The sequence below is a fragment of the Monodon monoceros genome, unplaced genomic scaffold (assembly GCF_005190385.1).
Source record: "Monodon monoceros isolate NGI ecotype Baffin Bay Population unplaced genomic scaffold, NGI_Narwhal_1 Super_Scaffold_16, whole genome shotgun sequence".
Taxonomy (NCBI): Eukaryota; Metazoa; Chordata; class Mammalia; order Artiodactyla; family Monodontidae; genus Monodon; species Monodon monoceros.
This window is the reverse complement of record NW_021703772.1, coordinates 30,161,047-30,187,427: the sequence shown is the minus strand read 5'-3', so window position 1 is coordinate 30,187,427 and position 26,381 is coordinate 30,161,047. Positions and strand designations below refer to the sequence as shown.

Below are 26,381 nucleotides of genomic sequence, written 5' to 3'. Positions count from 1 at the left end.
AGTCACAGAGGCCTGACGCGCTCCCTCCCCCCGCACGTTTACCATTCATCTAAACAGCTGCAACGTCAGTTTCTCTAAGGGGAGAAGGAATTTCTTTTCGCTGACTTTTCCTCTCTCCAGGAACCAGAAGGACAAGCCTTAGTTTAAAAGAAGTAGCCTATGCGTAGCGCAGGGAGATCAGCTCGGTGCTTTGTGACCACCTAGAGGGTGGGATAGGGAGGATGGGAGGGAGCCGCAAGAGGGAGGGGATATGGGGGTGTATGTATACGTATAGCTGATTCACTTCGTTATACAGCAGAAACCAACACACCATTGTAAAGCGATTCTACTCCAATAAAGATGTTAAAAATAAATAAATAAATAAAAGAAGTAGCCTAAGTGCCACCAAAGAGAGGACAAGTGTCTGAGACTTCAGCCAGCCACAGATCTGAGTTTAAGGGGGTTTAGACAGATGTGGGAGACCACCAGGTCTCCTGCTAACCTAGTGGAAACCTTCCGGTGATCCCCACACACACCGAGTGCAAGGCAACCCAGAAGGGTCATTTCACAGGGAAATTTTGCACTTCTACATTCGTCTTCCCAACAGATCAGTGGGCGTGACCACATTCTTCGACTCTCTTCTGTAAACTTTTCTAGAGCAGCCAGCCTTCTCTTTTGTTTGTTTAATCTCACAAATTACATAAGTCTTTCATCTGAAATGCCCCTTCACCAGCTCTTCGTTTTCAACCTATGCATAAAAGACCACAGACAGGCCAGGCCTTAAACAGTTCTGATTTGCAACGAGCCTTCTTGTTTGTTCCCCTCTGACAGAGATGATTTACCTTTGGTGTCTTTCGAAACATTTCTTTTGGAAACTTGGGTGACTCCTCCAGGTCCGGAGGACATGTCATAAACTTAGCTGTAGGAGATGCTGTCTCTTTCCGGTGATTCAGTGAGAACTCGACTGAGACAGTCCTCAGACCGCTTCCAACAGAAGTAAGAGGCAGAAAGGGGGAGGGCTGCTTCGTGCTCCATCCCTACGTGGTTAGAACAGGGGTCTGCACACTTTTTCTATAAAAGGACAGATCGTAAATATGTTGGGCTTTATGACACTCTGCGTCACCACTACTCGCGGCCACTGTAGCACAAAAGCAGCCAGAAGCCATATGTAATGAGGGTGGCCGTGTTCCCAGACGTGCAGAAATAGGCAGTGAGCCACATTTGGTTATCTGACCCCTGGGCTCCAGCACAGGCGGAAGATTTGGTCCACGTGCTTCCCGTCCCGACCCTGCCACTTCCCAGCGGTGTGAGCTTCCTCTGAGGGCTCTGGGCCATCTCTAGGGTTTCACTGTGTGCTTCCCCCGCCCCCCCCCCGCCCTCCTCCTCAGTTTCCTACAGGTAGAACTGGGAGAAAAATCACTTATCCTCTCAGGTTCTCAGCTCTCCCATCTGAAAGTCATGAAGAATAAAGATGATTCACCGTATAGCCCAATGCCCGGCACCCCGGAAGTGTCCATTCATTATAGTTGTAGTTATGGTCACATTTCCCAATTGCTTATTAATTCTGTAACCCTATTTGCACAATAGGAATGGAAGAAAGCTACCGGCAGTGTCATTTTTTCCCCGTATTTTCCTTCCATGCATGGCTTCTTAGAATTTGTTTCTCAAACTTCAAATTCTCCACCTTCACATTACCACTTTCTCCAGGTGGCTCAGAACTTTGCAGGTGGAAGCCTGCTCAACCTTGCAAATACACTTGGAGTTACTGACTATTTAAATTTCTGTTTCTCATTATTTCACACGATGAGAAAACTTCATGGAAAATTAGAAGGTAGAAATTAATGGAAAATAGAAGAGGCGTTGAAAGCATTTTGCAGTTGGGGGGAAAACAAGGTATGTGAGTAAGTGGGGGATGTTAGAACAATCAGAGGGGACATTCAGGTCCGCACGTCACCAGTGCTGGGCAAGGTTGAAGTCACCTGCATTCTTTCTGCCATCCTGGGGGACGTGGCCCTGGCTCCTGTGTTGTGAAGCAAAGGCCCAGCCATCCCATATGGCTGAGGGGGGCAAGTGGGGCTAAAATGCAGCCACTCACCAACCTGGGTACCTGGTGCAGGCAGCATCTGCCCAAAGGGGGCACCTTTTTGCAGTTTGACACAGAGGTATGGTATGAGCTAACAGGATCTAACACTTTCCAAGAATAGCTATTCTATGAAGTACTATTAGGTCATCAACATTTTTTCCAGGGAGTCTGAATGTAGGTCCAAAGTTCATTCCTCCATTCATCTGTCCAGTCATTCATCTAATCACCCACCCATCCATCCATCCATCCATCCATCCATCCATCCATCCATCCACCCATCGGACATTCCTGGGATTGCTGCTGTTATCTGCAAAGGCGCTTTGAAAGGGGATTTAACCCCTATGGATCTATCACCTTCCTTTTCTCTGGCTAGCAAACCACAGCCTCGTTAGCACACAGCCCCTGAAGACTGCCACAGAGCCAGGTTCCAAACCAGCGAACCACCAGCCTGTGGGAGCTGAGTCTCTTTAGCTGGAGAATGTCCTAAGAAACTCTGGCCCCGAACTGCAGGTCATCAAAAATTGCCTGAGGGGGGTGAGAGGAGGGCTGTTAGGTGTATCCTCTCTTTTCTGACTCCTTTAACAATAAAAGCACAAATTCATATAGTATGTTTTCTCATTTCTCCAAACAACTGTCCAAGGAAAAAGTTTAAGGAACCAACGTGACGTCCACCAAATGGCTTTTGTCACTAAAATTTTCTACATGGCAATCATTTCTGGGGAGGGGAGTGTTAGGGGGAAGGGGAAGAGGGCTTTATAATAAAGTGGGGTTTGTCTTCCAAAGCAGAGCAGAACTTGAGGCGAGGGGTCTATCTCTGATTCTGAATCTGTAATCCACAGAATGCGATTTCTTCTTCTCCAGCGGGTCCCCCAGATCCTCCCCACCGTGCCCCAACTTTGTCTCTATCATAAGCCACACTTTAGGAGTCACATGAAGGCCCCAGCCCCCGGCGCGTTGAGCCCTAGGGGATGTATTTAATGTTGAGGACCAGCATTTTGGCTGAGGGAAAGCAAACCTTTGAACCGAGGCTATGCGGTGTTGGTGAGAACGTGAGCAGTTGTGACAGTTTTCTGCTTGACAAAAATCTGTGCTCCTGCTCTGTGGTCTAGTCAGGCGCTTCAGAGGGGAAAGTTAATCCCTGCGGATTTACCGCCTTCCTTTCCTCTCACGGTGAGCTGCAGCCTCATTAGAGAATGGGTTTCACCGTGGAGAGGCGGTGGCACAGAGGAACTTGGAGCCCATCCCTGCACACTTTGTGCTGCTCGTGCATTCTTCTGAGCCCACATGAAAATCCAATGGCAGGATGGTTGCCAGGCAGCAGACACTCTTGGTGACCTGAATAATGAGTTGACACCAGTTCCTTGTGACTCACGAGCTGGCCATTTCAAGGAGCCATTTTCAGTGCCTTGCTTTCTCTTTCAGTTTCTGTGCATAATTTTCAATATGGTCACAGAGAGAGAGAGGGAAGGAGGGAAGGAGGAAAGGAGGAAGGGAGCTTTCACAGCTACAGTAATGAAATGATTAAAAGATGGAGGGCTTCCCTGGTGGCGCAGTGGTTGAGAGTCCGCCTGCCGATGCAGGGGACACGGGTTCGTGCCCCGGTCCGGGAAGATCCCACATGCTGCGGAGCGGCTGGGCCTGTGAGCCATGGCCGCTGAGCCTGCGCGTCCGGAGCCTGTGCTCCGCTAACGGGAGAGGCCACAACAGTGAGAGGCCCGCGTACCGAAAAAATAAAAAAAAGAGAAATAGGAGTCTTCACCTCAGTTCAGTCTTTTCATCACGAGCATTTATGGAGAGCCGCCTTGGTGCATACCCTGAGGTAGAAACCAAGATGAGAGCGAGTTCTTCTGCTTGAGAGCTCCGCGTCTCGTGAGGGAGGCGTGAAAATATAAATGAGGCTTGTCTGAATCTTGAGCAGAGATCCACCCACAGAGTAGGACCAACGGCGCACGGAGAGGGCAGCAGCACCTCCCGCCCGTGGCTCCCACCTGGGGTATCGCAAGGATGGAGGGGATACATCTTTCTGGCCACTCCTACTTGATGGAGGCAGCTAGGAGGAATTTTTCATAGGTTAAGCATATACCATTTTTCAGAAGTAAGGATCATGTCTGGTTCTGGCAAGCTCAAAATCTCCTAGCCCCACTCTGGGCCAGATTCTCATCTAATGTGAATGGTTGGGAGAATCAAGCTGTAGCACCGTTTTACATCAAATGGGACTCTAGCCAGTCGTTCCCCAGAGTTACCCTGGGCTTAAATCTACAACATCATCTCCATGGCAACCAGAGGCTAGCCAGTGAATGTGGTTGCCTTCTAAATCCTCTGCTAGCTTCTCTTCCGTCCTCTGTCTTTTCCGTGATTAGAATTTGCTCTCACTTACTCTCGCTCTCACATACCTACTATCGTTTTGCACTCACATTTCTTGGTTGCAACTTCCTTCCAATCAGCTTTTTAAATCCTCCATTCAATTAAAAAAATGAAGATGCAGTACTCATTTCTTGACGGTGGTAATTGACCTGTTTAGACAAGACCAGGCTGATTTTCAGTGGGCATGGAAGCCTTGGCAAACCAAACTGGAATTCCCCTTCAAGTCTAGCCAGCCTAATTAATACATTGTTTGAGAATGCTGGCCAGCCAGACCAAATATTGTATTTCCGCGCATTCGGAGAATCAGTGCTATGGAATCCCAGAAGTCATATCAGCATCACTTACTTGCATGTATTCCTCTGTGTGTGTGCGTGTGTGTGTGTGTGTGCGTGCGTGCGCGCATGTGTGTGAATCATAATGCTTCTATATATTATACAGTAATTGTGGTTTAACAGAAAGAAGAAAAGAGTTTTGGAATCACACAGCTCTTGGTTGGTTGAATATCGAACTTCCCACTTACTTGCTGTATAACCATTCATTTAACCTCTCTGAGCCTCTATTTCCTCACCTGTAAAATGGGTCTGACAGTACCTACCTCATAGGGTTGTAAGTAGGAAATAATATCAATCATTGAAAAGTGCTTGGCACACACTACTCAGGACCATCTTATTCCCCTGTCCCCTTCCCTCTCCACTCCAAAGCATGTGTGTGTTTCTTTTCTTTTCTTTTCTTTTTTTTTAATTAAATTTGGATTAGTCTGCATGCTCTCAGCCTAGCAACACTCTTCTGTGTCTCTCCACCAGGGGGCACCCTCCTACCGGGGACCGAGCCCACAGTGGACACGGTGCCCGTGCAGCCCATCCCAGCCTACTGGTATTACGTTATGGCCGCCGGGGGCGCCGTGCTGGTGCTGGTCTCCGTCGCGCTGGCCCTGGTGCTCCACTACCACCGGTTCCGCTATGCGGCCAAGAAGACCGATCACTCCATCACCTACAAAACCTCCCACTACACCAACGGGGCCCCTCTGGCGGTGGAGCCCACCCTAACCATTAAACTAGAGCAAGACCGCAGCTCGCACTGCTGAGGGCCGAAGCAAGGACGGCACCCAAAACAAACGAGAAAGACTGCAAACACGTTGCCTCGATTTTGCACTTTTTTCTCCTCGCCTAGTCTCTGTGTGAACGCTCAGACATCTCTCTCTCGGGGCCCAAACCCTGTGCGCTCGTATCCATCCCGACCATTCTCCTTGGGTTCTTTTGTTTGTTCGTTTTCCTTTTGTTGATTCCAATGCTGCATCTTGGAATACGAGAAGAGATACACCCCTAAGCACTTCACCACTCAAGGCTCAGCTGGTTTCCTTCCAGAGACTGGTTCCCTGTTTCTTCCCCTTGCCTTATCCCATCCCTCCTCTCAGTGGGCAGTCAGTCTGCCAGGAGACTTGAGGGGAGACCCGGATCTGTGTGTTTGTACATGGTATACATTTGCGCGTGTGACTAGCTCTGTGTGTGCGTGGGTGTGAGAGAGAGACTGGCTCATTGCAGGGGGGGGTGTGTGGGTGTGTTCAGAGAGGGACCCCTTTAACTCTTGTGTTACTTCTCCGGGGGTACATGTTCCAGAAAATAATATACTGTACTAGTTTTGTTTACTTGGAGAAGAGATTGAAGCTTTTTGTTGCCTTATCTAGCTCTGGCTGGGTTTCTGTTGGCTACCATTGTCATCTCCAGGTACCTAAAAAACTAGAGGCCACGTGAAAAGAAGTGTGGCCCCTCTCATTCCTATCCCCATGCCCAACCCACCTGACCCAAGAGGAAGGTTCCCCCACTGCACGTAGACATGACCCCTTGTCCTGTCTCGGGCGTCTTTGAAGTCACATGACAACAGCCATTGGGTGCGTGTGGAACCATCTCTACTTCCAGCACTGAAGCAAATCTGTCTCATGTTGCCTTATAAAAGAGAAGCTCATAATGAATGTTTAGCTTTTATTGGTTAAGTCCAATCTTGGAATAAGTCATAGAGAATAACAAATCTGAGACTGATGTAGGAAAAGCAGTAGCCTGTTGAGAGCACGAGGAGATGGGGGAGAAGGAAGGATGAAATGTTGTCTTTAAAAAACGTCCTCACCCCCTGGGCATTCATTGTGCCCTGCTTAGGATGGGATAGAGTAAGAAGGTTAAAAAACGTATTCTTCGGTGTCATATTGATCATTGTAATAGCATTTGTAAAATGTGGGGGGAAAGGGGTCATTTGCTTTCCTTTCATGGTGTAAATGGGTACCTGAATGTATAGCCACTAAAATATATGGCTGTTCACCTGACTTATTTGAATATTATGAGAGAATAAAAAGTTATCAGTTTTCTAAAATGTACCAGTGTACTACCCCTTAAAGCGTTCATGGCATCTGGCAAATACACCCTTATAGGCTGGCCTGGCATTTCCAGATGTTGCTGCATCGTCAGGAGAAGGTATAATGAAGATAAATACTTTGCTGCCCATTCATCCTCTCTAAACAGCGCAGGGAGAGGGATATTAGAGGTAAATTGCCTAATGATATTTACGAAGGATAGATTTGATAATGAAGTCAATTTCATTGATAGAAAATGCGTATTTTAAGGAGATTCTCAGTGTACTGGGGCTCAGCCTTGGGGGTGTTTATTTCTCACCTTCCTGCTAGGAATCCACTGAGGAAGTGTAAGATTCTCTCCAAAGATGGTTGCCTGGGCTGAAAGCCTCCAGGTACCTTCTGAGAACAAAATACTAATGATTTTTGTTTTTGGCTGCTTGGGAGAGAGAGACTCTTAGCATTCTTTTGGAATATCCACATAGATCCCTCAACACACACACACTCACTTTTGCATCTGCTTTGTTTCATCCTCCTGAAAGAATGGTGCTCTCCCACTCTTATTCTATTTCAAAGAGCTGGTCTGTCTCAACCGCAGCAGCCCTGCCAGGAAAAAAGATGAAAGGCTAGAGCATGAGCTACCTTGAGATTTCAAGAAGTGTCTTACCCCAGCTGAAGATGGAGGAAGAAAGACGGAGTGAGGGAGGAGGGGTGGCAGGATACCATGGATACCTTGTGATGACTTCCATGCCAATCACTAAGGGCTTTTTGTCTCAGGTATCTGTATCCAGTGATGCATTTGGGGTCAGGCATCCCTTGAAATGATTGACATCCCTATAGGCACCCCATGGAGGCGTGGTGTCAGGATATTCCGAAATTACACCTGGAAAGTCTAGCCAGTGTAGGAACTGTCTGAGTTACCATACACCCTTGAGGATTTCCCTTCTTTAAAAGAAGATGACAACAACTTTGTGAAATTTGCTGTATCTTTATCTGATGCCCCATGTGGCATCATCTTTATGTACATGCTGTCGTTGAGAATATGAGACTGCTCAAATCTCTGTGACTCCCATGATGCACTTCAGCTGGGGATGTCACACTTCTCTCTCTGTCTCTCCCTCTCTCTGCTCTTGCAGCCCAAGTGACTTTCATAGTATTATCCAGGTACTATGCTAAAAGGGAAGCTCTTCTATTAAATGTCATGCCTTGCAGCTTTAAAAAGCAAAATCTGTATTTCATGGAGGGAGGGAAGGGTCCCTCTCTTCTAAGAAAAATAGACCAGACAGGTGAATGCATGCATGCATGTTTAGAGCTGATTCTCAGAAGACAAAGAGGTGATGGCAACTATTAAAAAATTACTGAATGAATGAATTGAAGGTCTAGCTCAGGCTGGTACAGTACTTGCCTTAGTAGAGCTTTCATGTTAACAGCTCCAGGAGGGGAAACCCTTACCTCTGGGTTAAAAATCCCTTCCTTGGTATTACGCTAGCAATTGCTATCCCCTAATTGCCAGTGAAGGCAGAAGAAAGAATAAAAAGGATCATAGCATTGCCATTGACAAAACAGAATGCTGAAAATAAATTGTCTTTTCCTTTGTCCCACATTTTTGGGATTAAAGCCAGAATAGGATAGGAAATCCAGTAATATTTCTGAGGTTGATACCCCATCTTTAAGAAGACCCTGTCTTTAAAAATGAAACTAGCAGGCAAGTAAACACCTGAATAATCGAAAATTACCAAAGAACAACAACAAAACAAGAAAACTTAAAGATTTTTACTTCCTATTCTTATCCCCTCGCCCTATAACTGTGACATCTCTTGCATTGCTCAGTTGCCTGTGTGTCAAAATAACTTGTGGACGTTGGAAACTATTTGAATGTGTATTGTGTGGAATGTAATAAAGTGATGATATTTTTATACAAACATCTGGGGTTTTTTTTTTCACCTTGGCTTGAGAGAACAAAGTTGAAATGTAGGCTGTGAAAGAACTGATGTTTCCAAAGTTTATACATCGCCTTCTGAGCCACAGGGCATTTCTGTGGGAGGTAGGTTCTCCTTGAGGCTGAATGCCAGCTTCTCCTTCTTTTATTTTTTATTACTGCTTGTTAGGAGTTTTATCCAATTTGTGCAGCTGAGCCAATTTTTATGATTGGTGTGGGATTTTGCAAAAGTTGCTAAGTGCTAAATTACTCAATGTGATTCCACAAAATTTCTCTTGATGGCAAATCCCCGGAGATTGGACTCTACTTTCAAAGGGCCCCCAGGGGGGGCAGGTGGGATGAGAGAAGCTGAATCATGTACTCATCTCTGCAGAGACAGGTAGCTTCCTTTGGAGAAGAAGTAGTGACGTCTTACGCCTTGCCTACCAAATGATCACTTCCACGGGGACGTCGATCTCCAATTTATGAGCACTTTCCCAGACAAAATGGGAACTTGTAGCATGTTCAGGCTCGAAGATATTCCAGACTTTGGAGCAAGTAAGGAAGATAATAATATGATTGCTGTGAACCTGGAAATATCATGGTGGAACATTTTATAAAAGGAACAATTCTATAACAACTTCGAGGAGGGGGACTTGGGGAAACTTACTCAAAAGCCAGAGCTTATTGACGAGTATTTTTCTTTTGGTTCTCTTTCTTGAGTAGTTAGTGATATAGTTATATAAAATATTTCTATCTGAGGGGTATTAGGGGCAAAAAATCTAGGAAAGACAGCCTCCCAGCTATTCAGTGCTTCTAGATGGTGGTCAAAAGAGGTGGTGGAAGAATTTTCCATCACTCCCTATTCGTGGGGTGTATTAGACGCATTCCATCAACCCAGGAGCCTTCCTCGGAGTCTGAGAACATCCCTAAAGGTCCCAAGAAAAGGGGCTTGTCCAGGAGATCCTATTTCTGTCAGAATGCTGCTTTTCTTCCTTTCTAAACCTAGATCCAGGAAGGAGTACTTCTTACAGCTATAAACCTGCCCAAGTGGTGGTAAAGGAAACAGGCTTCTGGGTTTTCAGATCTTACAGGAAGTGTTGTCAGTACAGATGGCTCAGTCTAGATGTCACTGTCTGTCCTCTGCAGGAGAAAAGAGCAGAATGTCCATGTTTAGAGCATTGTTTGTTCCTCTAATGACAAGCATCATTACCCATTTTGTCTACATAACATTTGGCCATTCTTAAAGCCATTTGTTCCCATTAGCAAAAGATGAAATGAAAGCATCTCAGAAGCATTTATTTCCAGCAAAGAGCCAGGCTCAGTCAACATTTTCATGAGCTGTCCTGGGACCAAACTTGCCCGAGTGAATGAAATTAGCCATCGCTTATGCTTCGTTAGCATTACTGCTTTGGGAGCCACCTTTGAGAATTTCATCATTGCTTTTCCCACCTTGGTTCTGATCCCAAGGCTTATTCTACGTGCACTCTCTCGTCCCCAAAATAGCAGACTGTTAGGATTCTGATCTTAGACGTCAAACACAGCACTGTTATCAGTATGGTATTTCAGACCTAACCCAAGCATAAATGCTACAGAAATTGTATTTCCATGGGTCATAAACACCAGATGTCAAGGCCCAGGATCGTCTATCTTGGCTCCTACCTGGCCTTATGATAGTTTAAATGTGCGTTCTTGCGGTTGAAGCAAGACTCTGCCCTCCTAAGCCCAGATACCCGCAGCCTGGCCAATCGGCTGTGGCCCTGTGTTTGTTTTCATCACCTCTCTTCACTGACTGCAGTTGTTTTGCACGAACATTGTTGGCCTTTCTGTAATCTCTGATGAAAAGAGCTTCATTTTTAAGTTTTCATTTGTCCGTGTTATGGGCTCCACATCCGAGCCGAACTGCAGATCTGTAGGTGTGGCTTGTTTTCTCTCTTTGATTGTGTGCATCACTGGGGCTCTTGCAGCTGTAATTTGCCTTTCATCCACTTCAATGACGGCCCAAAGAAAACACAAAAGAAATCCAACCAGAGGAAAAGGAGGGGAGAGGGAAACACCAGCCAATGGTCTTATAATCAGCAGGGGAAAGATCGGCTTATATAAATAAATTAACAGCGAGGAACAGTGTAGGATTTAATGAAGCCTGACACAGATCAGGTGCACTGGGGTATGTCTCGAGGTTCGATATAATCAGAAACCTGCGCCTTTAGAAGGCGTCAGGCCACAGGCCTCAGCCAGACGACATTTGCACTGTGTGGAGGAGTTCCTTTTGGCCCCAAACTTAAGCATGGAAGAGATACAAGATTTGGGGACTTGCCAAACAGAAAACCCCCTTTTAGCATGGTTTCTGCATGGCACAGGGCAGAATCTTGGTGCTTCAGGGCAGACAGCAGAAACCATTCTTGCCCCAAGCCCAGTGGACAGGACACCCAGAATCCTTCTGTTCTCTTTCCAGTAAAGTAATTGTTCTTGGGCTTTGCTGTCACTGACCTCCAAGCTCCCAATAAAACTGAAGTCCCATGGCATCGGACCAAGAAATAGGAAAGGCCATTTGAAGAGTCAGCAACAGACATGCTGGAGGCAAGACTGGCCCTGGGTGGGGAAAACACCTATTCTTGGAGGCTCATGACCGGAGTCATTATGATACTGAAAAAAGGCCGTTGGGGAAAATTTTAAGATGGTCTCTGGTTAGGTTTCTTTTCATTTCTTTTTAACTTATAAGTTATACGTGACTATATCCTCAAAGAGTGCAAATAATTTTTCTAAAAAGAAGTTCATTTCATTGCTAACCAGTCCCAACCCTCTCCCCAGAGGGAACCATGAGAAATTGTTCGAGGTATATATTTCCAGGCCTTGTTTTATACCTTTACAAATGTATATGTTCATGTCTAATTACGCAGTTTGCTTTCGTTGGGGTTAGTTTGGTTTTGTGTAAATAGTATCAACATTTGCTCACTGTGCTGGATAACCTGCTTCTTTCCATTTGATAAAGGCTTGAGGATACTTTGTAGCACACTGACAGGTTTACCCCATCCTTTTCAGATATTGTCTAGCATTTCGTATCATGTCGCTGTACCGCAGTTTATTAACTGCTCCCCTACTGGTGGTCATTCAGGTTGTGTCTAGGTTTTCTTTCTATGATAAACAATACTGCAGTGAACATCCTTGAGGTTGCCTCTTTGTGCAAGTTCCTCTGGGATAGAATATCTGGGTCCAATGGTGTGCCTGTTTACATTTTAATAGATGCTTCAGGTGGCTGAGTTTTACCTTTAAAATGAAGCTGCCCCCATTTGAGAGGGTAACAAACCAGTGGACACCCTGCATTATATCGCCTGTCATGTGCAGAAGCCACATAATCTCTGTGACTATCTCTCTCTCTCTAAAGTGGGCGGGGTGCTTGCAAGGGAAGACTGAGGACAATTTTAGTTGAAGGGAATTCTAATCACAGGGACTTTTTTTTAATGCTGATTTGCGGAGAATGTGAGCCTTGGCTATAAGATGCAGCTCGCTGGAGCTGTGGCCACCGTAGCGCGGGAGTTAATTCTATCCCTGGTTCAGCAGGCAGAGCCCTGTTCTCCATGATTAATGAGCTCCACTTGGTTTCTTCAAAGAGTGACTGTGCCGTACCTTGCTGTTATTTATTTATGTTTTCTACTAAAAAATTCGCGTCAAAAACATCCTTTAAGGTCAGTGTACATTATTGTGCTGCAGACAAAAATATTCCAACAGCCGCAAGTGGGCCACGTGCCAACAGGAAGTCCCTAATCCTGTGGCCTTGTGCCCAAGGGCCCCATAACGGCCCTGAGAGGAGCAGGCCTTCCTGGCAGCTTCTCTCTGAGGAGGGTCAGGGCTAATGCGACCCGAGGAAAGGTAGTAGGAAGTACGTTGGCTTTCCAGTGAGAGGTTTCAATGTGCAGGCAAAGCTGCTAGCCCCAAGTGCCTCCAGAGAGGAAGGACAAGTAGAAGAGAAGCCAAGGGAGCCATTAGTTCAAAACACCGTTTCTTCTAAGAGTTGCTACCCTTGTTTCTACTGTGCGTTTAGACCAAGGGGTCAAAGTAATGTGACTTTGACGCTGAGCGTAGTGGATAGTGTGACGGCCATATATGAGCTTTGCCAGCTTTCTCCAACCTGCCAGAAATCCAGGACTGCTGCCTCTAGGGCTTGAGGCTTGGGTATAACTCTTGGTGGCTCAGGGGAAAAAGTAGCGCAAGAGTGAGGTGTGGGTGAGAGACACGGGCGTGCACACACACACAAGCTTGTTTTGTCTTCTATGTGTAATTGTGCAAAATTGAACCCTTTTAGTATCATTAACTGACACACCCGAAGGCAAAGGCTCTGATCCAGAACGGGAATGATAGGGCACCACGTCTTGGCTTTCAGCAGCAGCAGTTTCTTTCTCAGGCGTCAGGACTCATGAACCGGATGCTGGACTGGATTTTGGAGCTCGCTAGAGAGCAGCCAACTCCAGTAATGAAGGGAATGCGGAGAACGCTTTGAGCCTGAGGTGGCCTTGACCGAAGTCCTATTCTCAGTCGGCCTGCTGGTTACTGAGGCTCGTTTCAGCACAGTCTGTTACGAATCTTTTCCTCTCTTTGCATCTCCCTACTGCCACCGAGGGGCTGGGAGAAGGGATACAAGGACCCTGAGGGCCGTGTGGTCTTCCGTATCGTCCTCTGGGCCACTTCCGACAGCTAGTACCGAGGTGGGAAGATAGTCACTAGGACGGAGACTGGGGCTGACGTGGGTTGTCAAAGGAGCCCCCAAGGTGCCTCACCAGCCTCGGCCAACTGCACACCAGGATCGCGAGCTCGGGAATAGTGTCCACGGGAAGCCCTGAGCTCTCACCGCCGTCATCATTTCCGGGCTCTGAACTCCTCACAGGGCCACCGTCCCCTCCTCTTTCCCCAAGAAGGACCTGTTTCCACCTACCTATCTACCTCTGGGTCGGGTGTGGTTCATCTTCAACCTCCACCCTCCCCTTTCTGCAGCTGCCCCCTCTCTCGGTGGCTCCTTTTCTTCTCTCTGGCATTCCTGCACTTTGTCCACCTCCCTCCACCAAGGCCTCCTGCCAGAAGAGCCCATCAGATTCCCAACACAGAGGCTTCATTGCTTGCTTCCCCCAAGTAGCTGCATTTTTACAGGAGACCAAACCTAAGGTCGGAGGAATTACTCTCTTTTGTTATAACCACAGTTGTCAGCCACCAGCAAACTTTTGGGGGAAATCATCTCTTGAATGGGCAGAGAGAGGTACCTCTTTGGAAGCCCTAAAATCTTATCACAAGGTCATGGATCCTTGTGTTCAGAAGAGCCCAACTTTTAAGTAAAGCAAACTCTCTTGGTGAGATACACGTGTGTAGAGAGTTTTTTCCCAAGGACCTACAACATAGAGGGACAATCTTTAAGAAGACATTGCTTTTCACATTGGAAATGCATGCAGTTTTGTTTCTTCTCGCCATCCTTTCACTTGTCCCAGGTAATACCAAACCTCTCCACCTGTGCAGTGTTTCCATTTATGCACTTCTTGAACCTTGGGACTGGAGGAGAGGAGAAATGTTAACGCCTATTGGCAAACTCCCTGAAATGTGAAGATATGAGACTTTTTTCCTAACATCTCAGGAAAAAATCAAGAATGCAGTGGAAGGGGGACACTTTTCTCCGAACTTTTCTTTTTCCCACCTTCATACCCTCAGAGAAGGTAGCCAACAAAAGAAGGCCCTCTTTCTTGTGGACATACCCACTTACAGTAATGGAGAATATCTCTGATTTCTCAAAGACCTAGAGCAAAGCAAAGATTCCAGAATTTTCCTCCCTCAGCCTTACTGGTTTTTTTCCAGCCTACACAATCATGAAGCCTATGTTTATAACTACACATTTCTGCGGCGCCTCCTTTTTCTTATTTTCACGCCATCATTGGGGCTCAGTGGAGCCGTTCTGGCCTCAGCTGCTCATCTGCCTCTGCACTTGGAAGTATTATTAGGTCATTTCACAGCCTTCTCATTTGCAGTCAGTATTTCCAATTCTTTTTAGTGTTTCCTCCTGATTATTCAACTAAAAATAATAGAAAATCATGTTCAAAGTCTTCTGGTATCACAAACCGAGCCCCCTTTTCTTTTCCAGCTTGAAACCATTTGAAAACTTAAAAAAATATATACTTTTTTCCATGACTTTGCATAGATTTGGCTATAGCCCAAGAGATAAAAAAGCCACGATAAAGGATCTTCTGGTGGTGTTTCTAAACTCAAGCCAAACCCAGCACGGGATGAATGGCTCTCAAGTAGCCTGACTCTAATGGAGGAGCTTTGGCAAACGTTCGATCTACATCTGAACTTTTGGCTCCTTCTAGCAACAGGGGATGAACAAACTGAATTAGGGAAATGAAGTGTGGTAGGGAGTAGGAACCTTCAGCCAATACTAAATATTAAACTGAATTGAACACGTTGAAGGGCCAAGAAACATCTGCTAGTCCTTCATGATTTCTCATTTATTTAGATCACAGTGTTGTGCCTCCTGCTGGGATCAGAACAAAGTGACTGAGAGAATTTTCTGAAGGCTACTCCCATCTGAAAGGTCCAGTGTGATTTAGTTGACTCGGGGGGTTCGGGAACTTGGAATCAAACTCAACAAGGGCTCTAAGTGGCCAAGAGCTAATCCCAAATAAATCACAGCCCCAAACAAGGTGTCGAAAAGGTGGCTGACTCTCAGTTCTACTGCCGAGCTCTTCAATGACTTACTGCATTTTTCTACCCTCCTTCCTCAATTTCTTCCTCCTTGAAGAAGACGCGATGACCCCTGGTATCCTTGAAAGTGAATGGTTTCAGTGATTTCCTCTGTAGGCATCTCTTCAATCCTTGCTTTAAAGGCTGGTTGCAGTTTGGTGGGTTGAGTGGACGTGTGGGTTAACTGGCTTCTCACCAGGTCTTGTCAGCCCTGCCTCAGCTAAGGTGGAGGCTTCAAACTTGGGGAACCATTTACTAGCTCTGTCAGTTCCTCAGTTGCCCCTTAGCAGGACTGGTTCCTAAGCTAAACGAGCAAGTATGGAAAACATGGAACCTCATGGCTTCCTTTCACCTGTCCTTTGCATGGTCTTCTCCTTCCACGGGCACCTTAAGGTGGATGCCTTCAGGTGTGACCACCTCCAGGAGAGGAGAGACCCGGGGTGAAGACGGGTGGCGAGCCCTTTTCTGTTGAAGTTGCCTTGTCTACAGCCAGCCACCCTTTTCAGGGAAGCCTCAGCAGAAAGGCCATCAGAGCTTTCTCATTTTCTTCCTGTAAAGATGAGTTCTCAAGCAGGAAGGAACATCAGTGCTTACTTTACAGAGGAGCAAGCTGAGACCCAGGGAGGGTCAGAGACTCGTCCCGGCTCTCACACCTGGGCGAAGTGGCAGAGCTCAGGGCAGAAGGAGGAAGCCTGCTCCCAGTCTAGCGCTCCTCCATATTCCGTGCTGCTCGCCTTCGGGTACCGGCCTTAGAGTATGTCCGCTACACATTCTGGATGGCCAGCCTGTCATCAGCTTCCACCAGGCCTCTTAAGCCACCGCTTGGAGTTGGCCTGGAAGGGACTCTTCAGAGAAAGCCAGCATGCGTTGGTGTCCTGATCGGTGTGCAAGTGATCCAGGGACGGATGGTCTTAAATCATTTATGTAAAAGTAGCCAGTGGTTTGGGGTACACTCCTCACTCTCTTAACTATCTTGAGAGGCTCTTTTTTTTTTTTTTTTTTTGATGTAGAAAGTAAACTGAACAATGTCAATGAAAATATACTCACAGCAGCCACGGCATAGGAGATGTGGTGAAAGGGAAGGTCGAAATTTTTCTGTAACTGCAGAAAAGCAAACTAACCCCAAAGGACCCTAATTTAAGAGAAAAAAAAAGAAGAAAATAAGGGAGAGAGAAAAGATAAAGTGTCTGTGTGTGTGTGTGTGTGTGTGTATGTAAAGAGAGAGAGAGGGTGGGAAGGAAACTCTAAATGAGAGAGGGCATTCTTGTTTTAGACCTAAACCACACTCAGGGGGAATTTTCCGTTTACAGGTTGGAGTGTCTGGGGCATTTATCTTGCATGGCATGTGTGATCTTACAGTGCCAGGCAGTGCTCCAGACCCTTCTGGGAGAATCACATCTTTTTAGAGTAGGCAGAGCTCATGGCTGTTCCCCATTTGTGCTGTAGTGTTGCAATGTACTGACAAGGATGCTGGAGAATATTTGACTTGTGAGCGGGCCGGGCAATCTCTGAATTCCTCAGTGGATCTGATAAAAATGAATACAAGCCCCAAACCAAGAGATCAGTGTACGAGTAAAAAGGCTCAGGTGCCGTGCTTGAGGCCGTCACTACCCCTTGCAGCAACCTCCACTCCAAAGCTGTCTCCTCCCCCCTCCCACATTCTTTCCCTGCCTTGGCACAGCCTCATCTGCCCAATCCCTGCCCCAGACTCGTCAGCACTTAGAGTCCCCTCCACAGCACCCCGCTTTTTTTTTTTTTTTTTTGCGGTACGCGGGCCTCTCACTGTTGTGGCCTCTCCCGTTGCGGAGCACAGGCTCCGGACGCGCAGGCTCAGCGGCCATGGCTCACGGGCCCAGCCGCTCTGCACGGCATGTGGGATCTTCCCGGACCGGGGCACGAACCCGTGTCCCCTGCATCGGCAGGCGGACTCTCAACCACTGCGCCACCAGGGAAGCCCCACCCCCACTTTCTTTTATGCTATTTTGGCATGGGTGAGTCCTTGCTTCCCAATCATACTGAAGGGCCTCGATCGTAGACACCGGGTCCCGTACATCTTCCTTTCCCAAACTCCTCCGTGTGGTTTCCGGGCACGTAGTCAACCCTCTTAATAAGTGAGGGTTGGTTGATCGGTTGGTTAGTCAGTAAGTGAAAACTGCCATTTGGAGAACAATGTAAATCAGCCTTCCCTGTCTGGGGATCATGGAAAAATGTGAAGTCCCAAATTTCAGACCACGGCATCCTCACATTCATGAGAAGTCTCCGTGAGTTCCCGTCCAAGTGGTGAGCCAGCAACGCAGGCAAGCAGCCAGGGGCTGTGCATCCAGCCCACTAGGATGAAGGCAGGGCGCACCCTTGTTGGAATGGGTTAGGGATGATAATGGGGGTTTGCTTGAGTGCACACCTGGGGGAGTCGAGGGGAGAGGGTGTCCTCTGGCCCTAATACAATACGGAGTGTCGGAATTCAGATTTTGGAGTCAGACTGATCTGAGTTTAAATCCGAACAGGTGCCCAGAAGGAAACAGGGTCATGTGAGGACAAAGGTTGAAAGTGGAAGTCTGTGTGGGTAGGAAGATCCATATTCCTGATCTGTGTTCTCTTAAAGGTGGGGCTCATTCCATTCTCCCTCATCCGTCTCCCATGCACAAACACACCCACCTACTAAAACAGAGTCCTGGAAGGTCCTCTCCAAGTTTTTCCTCATTAAAAAAAAAAATTTAATTCCACGTCCCTGGTCCCCACAGTCTTTTGCCATCTACCTCACTTCCCCAGCCAGGTCTCCATCCTGTGGCTGTCATGTCCCCTTCCCAGGGAGGTGCTGCCTCCTCCACTCTTTGCCTTGAGCTCCTGGGTCACCCCTTCTCCGTCCAACCCGCCCTTGCCTTTTTTTCACTAGAACTACAGGGACCCAGTGGACATCCACCCTCCCTGCCAGCATCCTGAGGAAACAGGCTGAGGTTTACCTCCTGGGCTCAACAGAAAAGGAAAGTGACCCGTGCAGGGCAAAGAGGCTTCTGAAAAAGAAAGCTCTTAATCAAACACAGATATCAAGAATATTAGCAAGGGGACTAGCGAAAATTGTTATCAAAGTAAATTGCTTTTTGTACTAATGTTCCCTTTACTGGGGTTTTCCCCAGTGTGTCATTCTTTCTTTAAGGCTTCGTGAACAGATGCTCTTTTGAAAATGTTGATTAACTTATCCTTTTTTTTTGATCCCTTCCCACTCACCCAAACTCCTGGGAGCAGTGATTATGCAAAAAGCCAAGTCAAGCCTCTAAAGTGTTCTTCACCTGAAGTAGGCTTTGATCCTCCAGGGGCAGAAATCTCAGCCACATCTGGGCAATCAATTTCATAGAACCTTAAAAATGGACCTATTCTTGGGAGGTCATCTCATCCAGTCCTCTGTCCTCTGTGATCTCCTGGGACAAAATGTTCTCATAGTCATTACCATCCTCTTACCCATTTTCCACTGAGATCAATGCTACATCTACTCCTTTCCAGCCCATGATCAATAGTGTCTTAAGAGTTCTTCCCTGAGGGTGTGAGATGGAGCAAGGTGGTATTCTAGCCTCCAAGAATTTGTCACATCCTTGGCAAAGACTGAATCCCTAAAAGCAAGAACAGGATTAGGCCCAAAAGTCACTGGCAGGAGCTCCGCAGTTTTCGTCCTGGGCTAATCCACATATTCTTATCCAGTGTTCTGCATCTTTTAACCGTGAAGCTGTTGACATATGAGCATCCCATAAAAATGATTAATTGTTGGAAATGTGATGGTTTTCTTCCATGTTTTTTTTTTTTCTCATAAGGTTAAAAAAAAAAAAACAACTCCAGGTTGATTTCCACAAGCCAGATTTGATCCCTATGACAGACACCACCTGCCTCTTGTTGATTCATTTTTACACCTTCATTCCAAGGACACAGTCTGTGTTGTAGAGTCCTGGAGAATAACACAGGGGCTGGGCATTGAGGTGGGGAGGCTGTCATGGCCTGCAGGTACCAGTTGTTGTGCTATAAACATGCCAGGAACAGGCTGGATTTTTGGAGGATTGGTGCCACGTGGCAACCATCTTTTCAAGTAGGGTCTTAGCAAGTGGTTTTCCGCATCCCTTACTGGCGACCAAAAGGGTGAGAATGTGCTTTAGCACTTTGGCCAGGAATGAAGAAGACTTCGAACATGATGAAAACCACTGTCTCCAGGGAAAGACTGAATGTCAGGTACGGCAGTGATGGATTGGTCCTCAGTTCAGGTCATAGTCACGTAGATCTTCCCCGAGGTGTTGTGCAGATGAGGGAGAAGTTCAGGCTGGTCTGAAGTTCTTGTGTTCCTCTTGTTTGATACTCTAGCTGTTTGGAATTTGGGGTTTGTGTTAAGCCTTGATTTTTTTAATATAAATTTATAGTGCTGACATTGAGGTAGTTCACCTGACTTGGGGTTGAAACTCCTGAAGGGCCACATACATTCACTGGAGCCATTTTGACCTGACAGCAGACACAGGTATAACTAACTTGTGAGACAGGAAGAAATGATAAGACCGTTTTCTTCACCACATATTTGATTTTCTTTTTTAGTGTTTTACCATTTTAGACAGGTAGTTTCCATTGGCTCTGATTTCTATAAGATGGACAACATGGTGAATAGAGACCTGAATTATCCTCCCCATTCCCCAAAAGATTATCATAAAAAAAGAAAAAGATAGACAGTGATAATACTGGAGAAAATTCAGAGTAAATTAACTTAGCTCTGTTCAAGCCTGGGCGAGTCAGATTGGATGCCCATGTTTGATCTATTCTACACCGTGAAGAAAGCCAATGGGAAAAATAGACTGGGAAGAAAACAGAAGGGATATTAGCACAGACGTGGAGGTGGACAGGCGTTATAACATTCTTTCCAGTTCTAGTTCTACATTAAAGCATGTAATGATGAAATGTGATTTCCTTAAATTACTTTACATTTATTTGAAATCCAGAGGAGAAAGACTCATACTTTGTGCCCACTTAGATGCATGCATATGAGGAGGGGCCGTTTGCTATCTCAAATGAACATCGTAGTCATGGCAACTGATGACGGACATGAGAGGCCACCGAAGGTGCCTTAGATAAAACTCAGACCTACGTCGGTTGTAAACAACAGTCACTATAAAGACACACGGGAGCATTTACTTGGCGCTAGAGGCCTTTCTTATTGTTTCTGTTCTTCTGGTTATCGTTGGAAGTAAAGACAAATCATTTGAAGGGGAAAGAATCCAGTAATGTACATACTAACTGACCTAGAAGCAGAAGGTGACTCTAGCTGCCTGCAGTGCTGGGGAGTCATCTCAGCAAGGTAACATCTCTGCCTTTTAGCCACGGCAGTAGAACTTGTTATAACTTGATTTGTTTTGTTTTCTCTTCTGTTATAGTGGACATCCCAGAAATACATGGGAGAGAGGGCTACGAGGATGAAATTGATGGTGAGTATTGCTATGATTTAGAAGATAATCATGACAGTCAAGTTGGGCTATAAAGACAAAAACAAAAATAATGTCCAGGGTATTGGAGGGCCAGAATTTAGAACTATCGGCCAGGAATATAAGTGAAAAGAATCCAGAGAGGAGTGAAGAAACTATCAATTGCTCTCTCAAGGTCAAATTTAGCGATTTAGAAAGTTTATTGTGTTCCCTCTGCCTAACTGGAAACAGGTCTCCTACTTTGGGCAACTTTCGACACTGATGAGCTTCAAATCTGAATAAGCCCTTTAGAAGTGAAAGCCGGGCTTCTCTACACATGTCTCTGCTTGAACCCACTGACCTCCTTCCAAAAAGGGCCGAGTGAATGAGCGTCACTGTGAATATTCTCTCAGGCCTTCTGTGGTTTCCAATTCCATGGCTTTCAGGAACCCTTCTCACACTGTCCATGACTCCGAGTTGGGGCTTGTTGCAGGATTTAGGTTTCTTGTCCACACTGCCCATCTCATGTTATCATATTTATTCCAAGCTCGATTTTCCTACTTCAAATACACATACTTCATGAGGCTGAAGCAAGAGTCCTGACTGGAAGGACACTGAGCAAACACGCAGATGTAATACCTTCCCTCGACTCAGAGCAACGCAGGTCTCTCTGGGAGTCTCTGAGTGCCAGAGTTGATCCCCAAGAGAGATCACCGAGGTTCCCCTCAAAGAACAGCTTTAGACCAAGATTGATGCCTTTAAGAAGGGCAGTTTATAGAGCAGCTGTTTTAAACCTGACCTTAATCAAACACGTCAAGTGTAGCTATAGAAACAGAGTGACTAACCCAAACAGCACCTTGTTAACTGATTGCAGACTCTCCCTGCGAAGCCCGGTCTAACGTTCCTATTATGGGCAAAACTGCACAACTGGCCTTCACAGAGAGGCTGCCATAGATCAAGCAGCAGAAGCCCTAAGATGGGGTGGAAAGAGTAAAGGATGTGGATGGAGAAAGCCTGATTTATACTCCTAGTTTAACTGCTTGTTAACTCTGGGAACTCGTGGTACCTACTCACTTCATCTCTTAAAACCTCTGTTTCCTCATCTATTTTTTAAAATTATAATATCACCCTGCCTTCTTCATGGAATTATTAGGAACTCCCACAAATTTCTCCATGAATATGGTCATGCCTTGGCCACACTATAGAAATATAAGTATATTAGTCTGCTGGGGTGGCCATAACAAAGTACCACAAACTGGGTGACTTCAACAACAGAAATCTATGTCTCCAAATTTCCCTTTTTTATAAGGACATCAGTCATGCTGGATTAGGGCCCACGCTAAGGACCTCATTTTAACTTGATTACTTCCGTAAAACCCCTATCTCCAAATAAGGTCACATTCTGAGGTACTAGGGGTTAGAATTCCACATCTGATTCTGGGGGGGTGGGGTGGGTAGGGGGTTGGGACACATAACACATAGCAGTAAGGTTAAGATTTAGGTCGAGAGGTCTGGTGGCTCAAAAAAATCTGCTGCTTGGATGGCCAGGAATGCTAGCTTGGGAAACTCATTGTGTGAAAATAGCCTCAGCCTGTTCTTTGATTTAAACTGAAGCAGTTGGAAGTCGGGACGAGGAGGCAAAGAAAGAAGGGTGCCTAGAACACAGGGCCGCCCCAGGAGCTCCAAAGGCTCCCTGAAGCTTCTGTGAAAATCTGAGCTTACCTAATGTGAGTCAATTTCTTTAAGTATCTAATCCTTAGACCATACTTACTATGTGCTGGTCACCGAGCACTTTGCAAATATTAATTCATTTAAACCTCCTAACAAGCCAGTGAGGTTATTAGTAACGCTATTTCACAGACAAGAGAACTGAGGCAAAGAGAAGTTAAATAACTTGCCCAAGGTTACAGAGCTAGGATGAGGCAGGCCTGGGCTTTGAAGCCAAGCCATGTAGCTCCAAGAGTCTACAGCTTAGTCCTGGGCTCTGAAGAACCTCTGAACCGGGCTGGGGGAGCCTCAGTTATTTCACCCTGAAAGAAGCAGTGCATTCAGTCTCTCGTGTCCTTTATGTCCTAGATGAGTACGAGGTGGACTGGAGCAACTCTTCTTCCCCTACCTCCGGGTCTGGGGCTCCTCTGGCTGACAAAGAAAAGAGCTGGCTCTACACCCTGGATCCCATCCTCATTACCATCATTGCCATGAGTTCGCTGGGCGTCCTCCTGGGGGCCACGTGTGCAGGGCTGCTGCTCTACTGCACGTGTTCCTATTCAGGCCTGAGCTCCCGCAGCTGCACCACGCTGGAGAACTACAACTTTGAGCTCTACGATGGCCTCAAGCACAAGGTCAAGATGAACCACCAGAAATGCTGCTCAGAGGCCTGACGGATTTGCACCCAAATCGCATCTGACGTCTCATTCCAGCAAGAGGGGCTAGTGAAGATGACAATTTTTTTTCCTTTGGAAACTGAATGCCATAATCTTGATCCAACCGATCCAGAATACTGAAGGTGTGGACAGAACAGACAGGCAAGTCGAGGGAGGAGGGGGAGATGCAGCCTTTCAGGGGGGTGTGACCCACCTAGGACCACGTGGCTGAATCATTGCTGGGATAAAGACAGGAGCTCATCTCTTTGGGGGTCACAGTTCTATTTTGTTTGTGAGTTTGTTATTATTATATTTCTTTGGTCTATGAGCAACTCAAGAGGCAGAAGAGAATGACTTTTCCAGTATAGAGCAGAGCAGGGATCAATAGTCTCTGCTTTCTCTTTCTAATCAACACTTGGAAAGCAAAGGATCTTTTCAGACTTTCCATCTTTAGAAAAAACAATTCCAAAACAAAGCCGTTCAGTTTAGCCCATCCTCTGATGGTCTTATGACTTCCGGGATTTGCTGTGGTATAGCTTCTGCCAGCCAACTTGACAAGCTGCCGTTTCCAGTCCTAGCATTTCAGTAGGATGTTGTTGCCTTTAACTTTTTTTATCCAGGGGAAAATTGCCATTTTAGGGTCAGCATGAACAGCTCTTTCTTACATGAGATTTAAAACAAACCAGAAAGGAAACTACACACGTCAAAATCCATAGAAGCGCCTCCGTGTTAGAAGCGGACAAGCCTTAACGTGCTTTGTGAATAGGAGCCATTCATTCAATCTAGACCCAGAATTTGTGGCTGTGAGGCTACTTTGTGGGGCCTCTGGTGGTGGTTTTGCTTTTCCTTTTCCTTCCTCCTTGTTCTTCTAAAACACACACACGTGCACACACACATACACACATGCACCACACACACACAAGCACGCACACATATACACACATGCACTCATTTGTCAGGTCTCTAAGCCCCAGGAAACAGCATTATCTGATATTCTCTGAGATGGGGCTGGGGAAATATAGGCTACTAGTATGTTTCTCCATCAGTGAGATGTAACTGGCGACCACTGGCCGGAAAGGAGAACAGTGGAAAGAGCAAAACAAGTCCATCCTCTGGGATTATGCAAAGGCTGAGAGGACCGTAAGAGACGTTGTGATAAATCCGTCTCTCCGACAGGCTGGTAAACACTGACTTCTCCTTGGGATGACAGCCACCACCTCAACCTTTCAGAAGCATCAGAACTAGGATGTCCGTGAGCTGGTTGTGACCAGAAGTCTGCAAGCACTACGGACCAAAATGCTAATTCTGCTTCAACCCCAGAGAGACCTATGTTCTTACACACACACGCACACACACACACACATTTATGTATTTTTTTATTAAGTGCCTTGAAAGAAAATGAAGAAAACGTATTTTCCTTCTACGTAGAAATCAGTGAATACCATACAAGCTAAGGCATTCCTCTGTTCCTCCTCCCTGACCCAGCGGCTCCACGCCCAGTTTCCCCCGCATAGCTGATCCTCCTGATGGAGTAAGCCCTGCCACCCGAGTGCTAGTCATAGCCCTAGATGACTCTCAACTGCTCTAGAAGGGGAGGCATCCGGAATCGCATGAAACCGTGTGAAGGATAAGATTGTCCACGTCAGGATCCAAATCTTGACTTTGTAGTAATGCCTAAGGATTGCCTGCGTGCTGGAAATACATTTGAAACCCAGACAGTATGCCCAGCCTATTGCTTATGAGTGGTTAAACTGTCGGACCATTTTTGCTGCTATGGTCACCCACAATTTCATTTGTTTCATACCCAGGTGAAATGGGAAGGTTCACCTGGCTGGTTCCTTTACATGATAACTTATGGAAATGCTAGTTCAGGTGGTAATGTCACAGTGTTCTGTATGCAGAGAGGGAGAGTTCATGCCAACAGCTATTTATTCATATGTGTGTGTGTCTTTGCCAGCCTTTGAGTTCTCTGTATCTACTGTGTATGTGAATGGTCACGTGGGACTCAGTGATGTTGTTGTGACATTGACCTAGGGCCCGAGAGTCACCGCTGATCTCGGCACTCGTTGGCACAGTGGTAGTTAGAGGTGAAAAGTAAAGCTGTCAAGCCCAAGGGCTTAGCTTCAGGGCCCCCCTGAGCTGGGCATGTGGCAGAAGCAAGTTGTTAATTAGCCCACCTTCCTCTTCGGCTTTCCGTGTAACTCAGTGTTCAGGAAGCTAGCAAGTCCGGGGGCTTCCGGAGTTAGCCTGCAGAAGAAGAGAGTTCAAAAGCCAACACGGGGTGGGGTGAGGGGTACTTCCCTGGCGGTCCAGTGGTTAAGACTTGGCACTTCCACAGCAGGGGGCACAGATTCAACCCCTGGTCGGGGAGCTCAGATCTCACATGGGGCGTGGAGCAGTCACACACACACACACACAGCCGACGCCGGAGGTCCTGGCCCTCTCATGTCCCTTGGGCCATTTTACAACTCCCCAAAGACCAGCCCTGCCTCTGGCCTGCAGTTCACCTCTAAGTTATGTACAACTCGACCTGCATCCGTCTGAAGTCCTGTATCCATACTCACCATTGGCTGGTTTGAGGCCCCGCGTGGGCTCTAAATGCTGAACAAAAGCAGGGCATCCAGGGCTGCGTGTAGATACCTCACCAGCACTGGAGGCTGGTCTGCTGGAAGACAGAAAGACAGTGGGGCCTGATTATAACCTGACCAGGGGACACCCCGGTGCATTTGTTGTCTCTATCTGCAGGTAGGCTAGCTGACCCCTCTCCTTGAGTCCTTCCCTTTGGGAAACCCTACTCACAGTACTGATCTCCTTTTTTGCCTTGTACTGAATGACACATTACCTCCACGCTCTCCCAGACTAGGCGGTCAGCAGGGCCACAGGGCTGCTTCCTCTCTTAGGTGGAGGTGGGGAGTTGACAGGGATGAGGGTCCGAGGAATGAGCATGAATGGCAAGAAAACAAGGGAAAAAGTTAAACTGTCACACAGAAGGTTAACTTTTCCAAGGTTTGCAGTTAAAGGTATTTGACCATTGGCTGGCTGAGCCAGATCAAGGGAACTTGAGAGCTTTTACTGTGATTCGTCAATGTAAAAAATAAACAACAATGTCAAACTGTGTTTATATGATTTGTATAAAGCCTTTTTAAGATTACTATTTAAATAAACATTATACCAGAGATATTTTTCTGCGTGTTTC

The 26,381-nt window shown here is 46.5% G+C and overlaps 1 protein-coding gene across 5 annotated transcripts in view; it reads left to right on the top strand.

Moving 5' to 3' along the window:
* NRP2 (neuropilin 2) overlaps positions 1–26,356 on the top strand; it is a 114,715-nt gene extending 88,359 nt beyond the window's left edge. For 4 of the 5 annotated variants that reach the window (XM_029225007.1, XM_029225005.1, XM_029225003.1 and 1 more), the window contains 2 exons: positions 20,796–20,846; positions 22,899–26,356. In XM_029225007.1, the coding sequence (XP_029080840.1) occupies positions 20,796–20,846; positions 22,899–23,203 (356 nt within the window). In that variant the 3' untranslated portion in view covers positions 23,204–26,356. Of the gene's footprint in view, positions 1–5,229; positions 7,064–20,795; positions 20,847–22,898 lie in introns of those variants that run through there. The other variant, XM_029225006.1, reaches the window with a different exon arrangement.
* The last annotated feature ends 25 nt before the right edge of the window (positions 26,357–26,381 follow it).